The 11094-nt window shown below is 43.3% G+C and overlaps 1 protein-coding gene across 1 annotated transcript in view; it reads right to left on the minus strand.

The window, feature by feature from the left end:
• The window catches only part of hmcn2 (hemicentin 2), a 62425-nt gene extending 51337 nt beyond the window's left edge, over nt 1-11088 (minus strand). Inside the window, exons 1-5 of the mRNA XM_074638634.1 lie at nt 8795-11088; nt 7009-7079; nt 5514-5672; nt 4964-5086; nt 776-947 (exon numbers count right to left, since the gene is read on the minus strand). Of these exons, the coding sequence (XP_074494735.1) occupies nt 776-947; nt 4964-5086; nt 5514-5672; nt 7009-7079; nt 8795-9053 (784 nt within the window). The 5' untranslated portion in view covers nt 9054-11088. The remainder of the gene's footprint in view (nt 1-775; nt 948-4963; nt 5087-5513; nt 5673-7008; nt 7080-8794) is intronic.
• Nucleotides 11089-11094: the final 6 nt, after the last annotated feature.

Genomic DNA, 11094 nt, shown 5'->3' on the forward strand with positions numbered 1-11094 from the left:
ACATTTCAAAGTAAACTATTAGGGCTGTCAATCGAGTAAAATATCTAATCACGATTAATCGCATGATTGTCCATAGTCAATCGTGATTAATTAATTTATTTTTTATCTGTTCAAAATGTACCTTAAAGGGAGATTTGTCAAGTATTTAATACTCTTATCAACATGGGAGTGGGCAAATATGCTTGCTTTATGCAAATGTATGTATATATTTATTATTGAAAATCAATTAACAACACAAAACAATGACAAATATTGTCCAGAAACCCTCACAGGTACTGCATTTAGCATAAAAACTATGCTGAAACCATAACATGACAGTTTTTCCTCGCCATAATTCAGTGTAAGTTTGGAGCGTTAATTAGCCTCTTTTGCGACAAGCTATGACATGCTTGGTACCAAAGGATTCTTTAGGTTTTCTAGTTTCATATGATGCCAGTATCTATACTCTAGCCCGCTACAACCTAAAAATTGCTAGTTGCGTAAATGCGTTAAAGAAATTAGTGGCGTTAAAGTGAGTTTGCGTTAACGCGTTATTATTATATTAACTGTGACAGCCCTAATTTATAGAAACATATTGTTGCATGAACAAAAAGCTAGAACAAATGATGAAATGGGATAAGCATGCTTCATACTGTATCCTAAATCAAAGCTGTCTGTGTCATCAATCAAAACATACATGAAAATGACTCATACTGTATATACCTCATATTGCGGACACAGAGAATATGGTTAATTAATATGGCAGGAAAGAAAACAGTATTAATGTGTTGTCTACCTAAGGGATCGCTGAGCTCGATTTGTGGTGCCGGTCCACTGAGGGACACGGTGACCTCTCGAAGGCTGGGGTCAAAGGGCACTTCCCACTTGTTCTCCTGAGCACTGTCGTGGTTGGAGGACAGCAGGTGGACCTTCATGGCCTGGACCGTCTCCTCTACCCACTTTAAAACCTGGCAGGAGGAGAAAAAGAGCGACATGTCACGCTGGAGGAGACGCATTCGTCAGTGGATGAGGCTGGGATCCATCAAATGCAAACTGTCACAGATCCCCTCTCAATTTAGACAGACAGGATGAGGACAGGAAGGACACGATTGTGCCCCCGCCGACCCATTCCCTGCTAGAGCAGCAAGCTGCTCTTTGTCTTCGGACTATTCTTTCATCGCAAAAGCATTCCTCGGAGGGGTTTTGCCTAAACAAAGGAAAAGTGAAACAGCTCAACTGTCAAACTGATAACATACAGTTTTCTGCACTCTCAAGCATGTATTCCCAGAGGACTCAGTGTCTCTCACTGTGGAAGTCTGTCAGGCAGGCAGCCATCCCCCTGCTGCAACACAGCTTTCATGAATCATGAGGCTTGTTCCTCAGAATAGAAAGCAGTGCTGCCGTTGTTTTAGAAATGCAACTGTAAAATTCCGCAGTATCAACTTTACTAATGTGCACGCTCCCACTCTTCTGTGGAATCGGTTAAGCTTAAGGAGCCAGATGAGGTCAGACACATTAGGATTGCAGGAGATTCACTTCTTAAATGAGTCATTCCACCACCCGGAGCAAAGATTACCCAAAGTCTGCAATAATGGTGGACAGTTTGATTATATTTAATGGCAAAAACAATCATGACTTAGACTATAATGTCCCTCAGAGGCTCTCCAGAGAAATATCTTGACAATATAGAATTTCAGTTTTGACAGGTGCTTGACCTTCTAGCTATAATCATTATCATTGGGTACAGCTTTCTTTTGTTTTCTCTAAAATGAAAACAGAAGCAGAAAAGCCCCACTGATATTTCACAGAGTCTCATTTCAGAGGCCACACTAGACCAAAGTCTTTCCATCTTCTAAACGCTTAACAAGCAACTGCTGTCTAGTATTTGTTTTGACCTCATATGGAGAGGCATTATGGCTGAGCTGCGTCTGCAATGAAACAAACTGAAAACATTTCTACAGCGGGGCCCTCGGAGACGGAGCCAACGGCAACACATTTTAAGACGTTTACGAAAACGAGCTGAAAAAACCTGAAACAAGGAAAAGCCTTTGATAATTTAATTATCAGGCCTCTGCTTTTTTTTGTCTATCGGGTCCACTGGGCGCTGACAGCAGCTGGTTCCTCTTGCCGTTTTACAACTGGAAACAGCTGTAATGTCTGCCACATGTGCAGCCATCACCAGCAGAGCAGGAAACCGCGAAGAAGTGACCTACATCTACCCCAGGATAGTGTCTATTTCTTATGCAAGAGAGCAGAGTAGAGGAGTGGGCATTACTCAGATAAAAGGGAAGTGGAGTGCAGAGATGGGACGGCCCGCTTTCCGGGCCACGGTAAGTGGAGGAGCACGCTGAGTTCTGCAGCCACTCCCTGTCTCAACCGCTGGGAATGCAGAGGATCTTAAGTCCTGTGAAACCTCATCCGGCGTGTCTCAGTTGAACGGGCTTACGGGGCTGTTACAGGAAGGACCCCCCTCTGCTATTCTTGGAAGCATGACAGATGGGCCGGAGAAGAAGGGTTAGCTGAGGCTGGGGTATTCCCCTCACTCGTCCAGGTGCTTTACCTGCTGGCCATGCAGCGGTTAAGCACAACAGCTTGACTCCAGCCCTCCCAGTGGGGAGGGGTCGACTTGGTTCTCGCCCAGGCTTAAACACCACAACTGCTGACATTTGCAGGAAGATGTCTCGCTATTAGAGCGAATCAGTCCCAGATGGACCCCCTGCTCTCTTGCCAGTAGGAGTTTCGACACACCTGCCGAGGCTTTGCCTGTCAAAGTGGCCAGTATTTGAGAGAGGCAGCACCATAAACGGTGCCTTTGTTCAGGAAGACGACGGAGGAGAAATGTAACCTAGGTTTCTGGATTTTATGTCTGACAGCCATTACCAGCCCCTTAAATCGCTATTGCATCCACGTAATGAGGAAACCATACGGGCAATGTAACAAATGACTCCTCAAGGCACTTGAGTTGAGCGTCTGTGCAGCTTGCTGGGTAGACACACAACAACTGGCTATATCCTATGCTGCAAAACCGCATCATGCATATTTAAAACCCTGTTTCTGTCTGCAAGCAGACATCACAGCAGACATTATCTGGAAGCAGCCGTCATTTTCGATCAGAGCTTCAGCCTACCGATGACTGCGAATGGCATTATTACCATGAGGAGCACAGATCATGCGTGGTCCAAGTTTGACAGTACATTAGCGTGGCTTTCTTGTCTGCGCTCTTGTTAGCGGATCCTCTCGCTGATAACCAGTCAAATTTAACAGAGCATAAAGAGTGCCGTACGTAGAGCTGACAATGAGATGTTGTGTGAGGAACTTGGAGCCAACTCCACCGGGGCAGCTGTGTTGGAAGGAGGGAAGCCATGACAGATCATATCCTGGGATTAGAGAGTCTGTTTTCTCTCAACTCTCCCCCCGGGGACCACAAAAAGATTCTGTATATTTTGATTCGGCCGCACATTATTAAACTGCTATTAAGAGGGAATATTTTGGTTAGATTTGCAGTACTTCTGAGGTCTTTAAGGATTAAAGGATTTGCATTAATTTGGTAAAAGCATGCCACCCAAGAGCTATAATCACACAGGTCTAAAAAAAACAACTGACATACAGTAATTCAATGTGGATCCAAGAAAAATATGTTCATAAGTATGCACATGTTGACATGTAACCGTACTCTAAGAACATGTCAAAGGCTACTTGAGCACAAAGCCATCTGGGGTTGAGGTGTGAGAGCTAGGGTGAGTTTGGTCTCTTATTCCCTTAATACTGCAGCACAAATATCACATTCAAACACTTCCTTAAACAGCTGGCAGGATTATGGAGTGATAATGAACCGAGCTGCCCCCACACACGGGCATTGTATGTTTAGCTACATGCAAGCATGACTTGACAAGAAACAGACCCATACACACACTTAAACACATCTGAGTTCAGAGGTTCAGTGGGCCACCAGTGTGCAGAGATGTTGGCTCCGGCTCAATGCTGCTGCCCGGCCACCTCCTGTGTTGACATGCGGGATACCAGTGTCTCTTCCAGAGGAAACTCTGGCTTCTTTTACGTCTGCCGGGGAAGTGAGCCCTGCTGTCTTTGGCTTCATAAGACAGGGCTTCTGTTACATGCTGCTTCCGAAATAAAAGAGGCACTCGTCCGTATCATATGAACAGGAAGTTTAATATCAGCTTTGGGATCATTTGATTACACTAAATGAAATCGTTATTATTACATCAGTGGATCAAAGGTTTTTTTTTTTCTCTTCTGCTCCTGCAGCTCTCCATTATTAGGTGATATTACCCTTTTCATATCCATATACACAACTTAATTATATGTCATATTAGTAGAATCAGTAGAATTGAATTTATATTAAAGAGGACTTATTATGCTTTTGTTCTTTTTATATAGTTTTTTATACATGTATAAAAAGGTCTGCAAAGTTACAAAGCCCAAAGTCCACGCCAAAGGAAGTTACTCTCCCCCACAGAAACACTGCTCCTGAACTGCCTGAAACACCTCGCTTGAAGGCACGCCTTTTATTCTGTAACGTGGTGATGTCACCAAGTAATACATTTGCATAATACCTGCCTAGCGGCTAGTTTGGCACGCCCTAAAACAAAGCTAGTTAGAGCGGAGCTGGTGCGGAGTCAGAAGAGTTTGGATCGATTAACCAATCACAACAGAGTGGGCCAGATGACCAATCAGAGCAGACTGGGCTTTTCGGTGGGGGGGGCAGAAGCTCAAACAAAGCGTTTCAGATAGAGGGTGAAACGATGTGCTGCAGCACAGCCGGTATGAGAAAAATAAAGTGCTTTTTGAACATTAAAGCATGTAAACATGTTCTAGCAGAAACCCAAGATACAAGTATGCACCTGAAAATGAGCATGATAGGCCCTCCTTAAATCATTTATCATGTGTATACAATGTATTTAATAAGGCTCTGGTGAAAGTAGCAGTCATTGCGGTGCCATGGACTCATCTGTCATGCTCTCACCTCATTAACCTGCTGCTTGTCCAGGTGAAAGATTTGCCCAGAGGATGTGGCGGCGATCTCCTCATACGCCCTGTAGCCAGGCTGAGAGCGGTCCCCGCAGTCCCCGGTCAGCACAAATACCACCTGGGAACGAAGGGGCAGGAAGAGTTAAGAGGATTACTACTGTTCAGTGTTTGCTTTCTACGGACTCGCTTTTCAGTTGGCTCCAAAGTGACGCTAATGCTCATTGTCATGCTTCACGTAGAGGCTGAGACTAGAGTAACTTTGAAGAGGCTTCCCCCTGCTCAGCTGAGCGTCGGGGAACTTCATTGGAATGTAGATCTTTCCCAGCATGCCACTGTATTCCTTTGGTGACAGCGTGTGATAAATGCAAAGATACTCAAAACTCTGTGGGCCAGGAGGCCATTTTCCTGCTAACATCACCTCAACAGCATTTTAATCATTATGGGAGAGTTAAACAAGAATAATGAAATGCTTGCATAGTTGTGGAATGACAGTAAAGCATTATGTATGTCTCCAGCCCTGAACTGTCCACTTTCTAAGACTGTACCTGTGATTGGCGGAGCTGCACGAGCTGCAGGACATCTCTCTTTAGGCGGTAGTCTTTGGCTCTGGCGTCAGTGAACACGTAGATGAAGGATCCAGGCAGAGATACCTCCAAGGCTTTCTTTATGGCACCTATGCTCATCTCGGGGCAGTCGCCCCCACCCTGGGTGACAGAATCACACATGATCAACTAAATACCCCGGAAGAAATAAACTCCAAATAGCTTATTCTTAAACTGCATTCATACTGATTTTATACTCGAACAACTCTGTCATAGCTCAGCTTTTGGAATGGTTTCCCATTTAGGAGGGAAAATGTTTTCAGTAGAAACTTTAAAAACATAATACTCATAAAAGCAACACTAAGTAACTTTTGAAAGAAGAAATAAGACAATATACCTTTTAGAAATTAAAACTTGAATTCATATTAAAAAAAAAAAACACACCCTTGCTAAATTCAATACCCTCAGGGGTTTTACCACTACAGCTTTACTTAGTGTGGTGTGACCAGTGGCTAATGTTAGCAAACGTCAGATACATATTGCTGTGTAACTGATACTCCTGAGACAGTTTGCTGACTTTATGATTCTTCTCTACACTACGTCATACCATTATCACATTATTGTCCCTTGTGGCCACAGTAGCTGCTGTTCAGTAAGTCACATAGGCTCGCTTTAAAGTGAACATATCATAATAAAAAATGATATACCGGCCACAGCTTGAGAACTACTTTTGAAAAGGTACACCCATAGACTGTACATAAGAAGTGGACGTTATCACCATGCCGGCAACCAGAAGTGACACGAGTCAGTAAGTTGTAAGACAAAATCACGGACAGCTCCCAGACCGGACACCGCTGTGTTAGCGACCTGTCAATCACAAGGTAACCACGCCCTAAAGCATACCCTGCTTTATGGTCTATTTGACTCTAAATGGGACCATAATTTAATAAATGAACATCACGCTGTATTGAAGAAGACTTGAAATTAGTGATTGAGACCATAAACTCATGTTTACAATTTTTTACTGAGGTAATAAATCTAGTGAGAAGTAGGCTCATTTTCTCATAGACTTCTATACAATCTGACTTCTTTTTGCAACCAGAGTTGTCGCCCCCTGCTGGCTATTAGAAAGAATGCCAATTTAAGGCATGTCCGCATTGGCTTCACTTTTCAGAACCGGAGTTGCCCACTGGGTGCACCATATATTTATTTTTTAGGAGGGGGGCTTAAAGAGAAAGGAGCTAAATCGGAGCGTGTCAGAAAGAGGGTGAATACAGGTTTATTCAGACAGACAATATGAGAAAAATGTGTTTTTTGAACAAGTATGTAAATATGTTATAGTAGAAACCCCAAATACAAGTATGAACCTGGAAATAAGCATGATAGGTCCCCTTTAATCAATGGCAGTCCACACAGCTATAGCTTGCATTAGTGTGGAATAACACAGTGGTCTCAGATCCAATAGAATAATCATTTCATGTGTTGCTCTGGTTCCCACCTGGACAAACAGCTCCTGCAGATCCTGCTGGAACTTCTTTGGGTCGGTAGTGATGGACACAGGCCCGATATCTGCGAGGTTGGAAACGTATATCATAAACAGAGACTTGAACAAAATTAAATCCAGTCAGCTTAAGAGTGATGTTCTGCTGTATTGTATTGCTATACAATAGCGTATGCCGAAAAATATTCATCCCAATCGAATAAGGGCTTCGGTCTAACTCGTCTGGATTGTTCTTCAAACAAAACAACTTTATCAGAACAAAGGCTTTAGTTGTTCCTTCTCAGCGGTTCTGCCTCCGTGAACAGAGGAAAAGCATCTACAGCATCAAAAGCCCAAATAAGCCACAGTCCAATTTATCAGGGCCAGAGTGATACCCTGTAGCTTTCGTGCAAGACATGAATATCAATCACACACAACAACACTACCACCAAAACACAGCACAAGATTGGCTAGATTGGGACAAAATTACACTGTTCAAGTTTTGTTTCACACAAATCGCTACAATCTGGCCACAGTTGGGATAACAATTTTCTGCAGCTGTAGTCAGCATCTTCTACTGCTCCTCAAGCAGTAGCAGACTCCAGTGTGATGGATAAGAACCTGCCAGGGCCTGACACTTACTTGGATGCCTTCTGGGGCCAATCCCTGGAACGGCAAACATGAACCAATACACAGAGAACACATTGTTTTTGCTATAGAACACTGCTGTGTATAAACACAAGCCTTTCATTATACAGAGAAGACCCTTATCAGGTAGGGTGGAGCCTCAGTATTTGTGTGTGTGTGTGTCTGCGCTTGTTATTCCGACTGTCAAACACCATTTGGATGTATCTTTGTGAGACTAATGATTACATTTCTAACTCATTTCTAATCTTATTTTCCAACAGTGGAGGCTTTCAAGTCCTTGTATGATCCTCAAGAGTGACTGTAAAACACTGACAGCACTGTCACGCCTCTTCGACTTCTTTGCAATCTTGGAAGTTTACAAGGTCCCCAAGGGCAGGGCACATTAAACACAGACAAAATGTGTGGTGTTAGTGCAGCCCAACATCCCCAACCCCCCCATGACTGGCTAAACTGGGGGGCTACAAGGGTTTTCCAGAGGCTTGGATGGAGGAGAGGGAGGGGAGGGGTGGGGTAATTACATACAAGCAGACAGCATATGCTTCTCATCAGTGCTCAAACACCCTCCCCCATTAGAGCACTCTTATTTTCAAGCTGCAGCTCTCCCATATAGGAGGGTAGATGCCGGGGGGTGAAGAGCCTTACCTGTCCCACACACTCCTCACTCTAAAAGCTCACTTATATTCCTGCTTGATGTCTCAGTTTTTGCTGCCTGTGTGTTCCAAGTGGACTTCTACTGGAACTGCTACAACATGTGCAACAGGTCCTGAGATGAGCTGCAGTTTGCTGTGATGTTTTATAGTGAAACTATATAAATGACAGCAGCAGAAACCATATCAAATCAGGGGCAATGTGACCTACATGCTGTCATAATGCAAAAGAAGTTTATAGGCTGCTGGACCTGGCAACACAATCTGACTATTTTTGGCTAATTTGAAAGCAGCAGGAAATCTGAATTATATGCATTATTTTACAACATATTCAAGATTAAAAACTGGACCTGGCAACACAATCTGACTATTTTTGTCTAGTTTGAAAGCTGCAGGAAATCTGAATTATATGCATTCATTTACAAACATATTCAAGATTAAACACTCACTACAAATGTGCCTATAGTGTGGCTGATTGTTTTAAGAACAGAGTGGTTAAAAAAAGGTACCTGGATCATGGAAGGGGACCAGGACAAAGTTTTTGATGGGTCTGGTCCTCCGGTTGAGGGTCTTCTCCAGGATCCGCGAGGCGCCATCTATCACCTGTTTCAGATCGTCGTACATGGAGCCGGTAACGTCGAACACAAAGGCCAGGGTCGAGGCGCTGTCACCGGATCCATCACCCTCCTCAGCCCGGGGGTCTGCCAGGAGCCTGTGCGCGCCGATACAGAGCGCCAACACTAGGCACTTTAATAACACACCGGTCATTTTTCTTTTTTTTTTTAGATTTACTGCATCTGTCTGCTGGAATGAGGCGAATCAAATAATAAAAAAAAAAAATTAAAAAAAAGTTGAGGAAAGTTTTAAAAAGTTTAGATCTCAAAGCTATTCAAAGTGTGGGATCGTTTCCAATCGGTAGAAAAATATATCTGGCTCAGCTGAAACACATCAAAATCCAGAGTAAAAAGACTTCCAACAGGAGGACATCCGTGCGTAAAGTTTGGAGGAGCTTGTGGACTGGCTCTGTGTTGGAGAGCCCCTGGAGAGCTGGTGCTCTGACGCTTCAAACGGGGGCGGAGATGGGTATTAAAAGGTTCCCGAGACCCAACCTGATTTTTTTTTTTTGCCTCGACCCCAGTGTGACTTCCAGGCTTCAACCCTATCCCAACATCCCCCCCCCCCCCCCCTTCAATTCAATTTTCTCCCCCTAGAGACTTGTTTTTTACCAGCTTTTGCGCACATTAGCAGCAGAGTCTGGAGCCTGTATTTTGGACATGCCGAGAACATTGTCTCAGCAACAGCCTCGTTTTTATAAATAGCCGTCGTTTATATTCAGCTGACACCAATCTAATTTTATACATAACCCACCCTGAGAAATCTCCCCCTTGGCATATAAATGGAAGAGCTTGACGCTTCACACAGAAATGCTCCTTTTTTTTGTTTTTACCTTGTTGCTGATCTGGAAAAAAAGAAATGGGTTATTGATTATTAAATATGATTCACTTGATGTCTAGCTGTGGCACAGGAGATGAGACCTCACAGAGGAAGCCAGCGCTGCTCCTATGAAAATGTAAATAATTCAGTGTCTTCTTGCAAAGTTGGAAGTGCGAGGGAGACAGAATATTTTTGAGACAAGAAGATGATTGTTCACTTAAAATCTCTTTTTCACTGCATTTAGTTACAGATTTACATTTAAAACGTCTACAAAGTGAATCAAAGATGTACCCAAAATGACAGAACAGAAGTCTCCAGTCAAAGCTCTGGACCCTCCTGACCTCCTCCTCTTGATATCACATGCATCTGTCCTTGATGAGAAGAAAACCGAGAGCAGGTCTGAGCAGGCCCAGTGAGCAGACATAGCCATTATCTCACCTCATTAACCCACCAATCAATGCCAACACATCACACTTTTATGCATTGTTCATTATACAACCAAACAGTGCAGACTTATACCACAGAGCGAGTTTAAAGTGGCAGTAGGCAGAATGTTTTTGGCATCGTTGAGCAAAAATTCCATATTAACCTTTCAGCATATTGTAATTCAAGTGTTCTGAGAGAAAACTAGACTTCTTCACCTCCTCATGGCTCTGTTTTCAGGCTTTAAACAATCTAGCCCTTGACTGGAGACTTTGGCCAATCACAGGTCATTTCAGGGTGAGAGCGTTCCTATTGGCTGTTAAATTCAACAGAAGCAGCCGTCAATCACTGCAAACTCCGATCAAACGGTCAAATTAGGGAGCGCTGATCAAATATTAATAAATATTCTGTAACTGTAATGATGCTTGGTATTTCCTCAACTTATCTCAACATGGCACAAACTTTCTCATTTTACAGCTAAACAGTACACTACAAAATGTTTCTGAAAACATTTTATGCAAGAAATAGGCATTACAGTAACAGAATATTGATTCATATTTGATCAGCGCTGCCTAGTTTGACCGTTTGATCCGAGTTTGTGAGTGATTGACAGCTGCTCAGGGACGGCAAGGCTCCAGCTCGGCTCTGATTGGTTGTTTTCCTCCGGTCTGGGAAATCTTGCAGATGCCATTAGGAGCACCGGAGGACACCGGAGTGTGGATATACTGTCAGGATATAGTGACCGTTTTATATAAATAACTGTTTTTAATGCTCCAATTCTACCCACTGATGCTTTAATATTCTGTATTTCAACGCATTGCATTATTCCCTATTAGTGAAGTAATTCAGTGCAATGCTGGAAGGATCAGCTTTTAAATACAATGTAATCGGGTGTGTGATGTCTTGGATTACTGTCTTGAGATGCGATTCATTAGGGATCATAAGGAAAGTT

Source organism: Sebastes fasciatus, chromosome 6, assembly GCF_043250625.1.
Source record: "Sebastes fasciatus isolate fSebFas1 chromosome 6, fSebFas1.pri, whole genome shotgun sequence".
NCBI lineage: Eukaryota > Metazoa > Chordata > Actinopteri > Perciformes > Sebastidae > Sebastes > Sebastes fasciatus.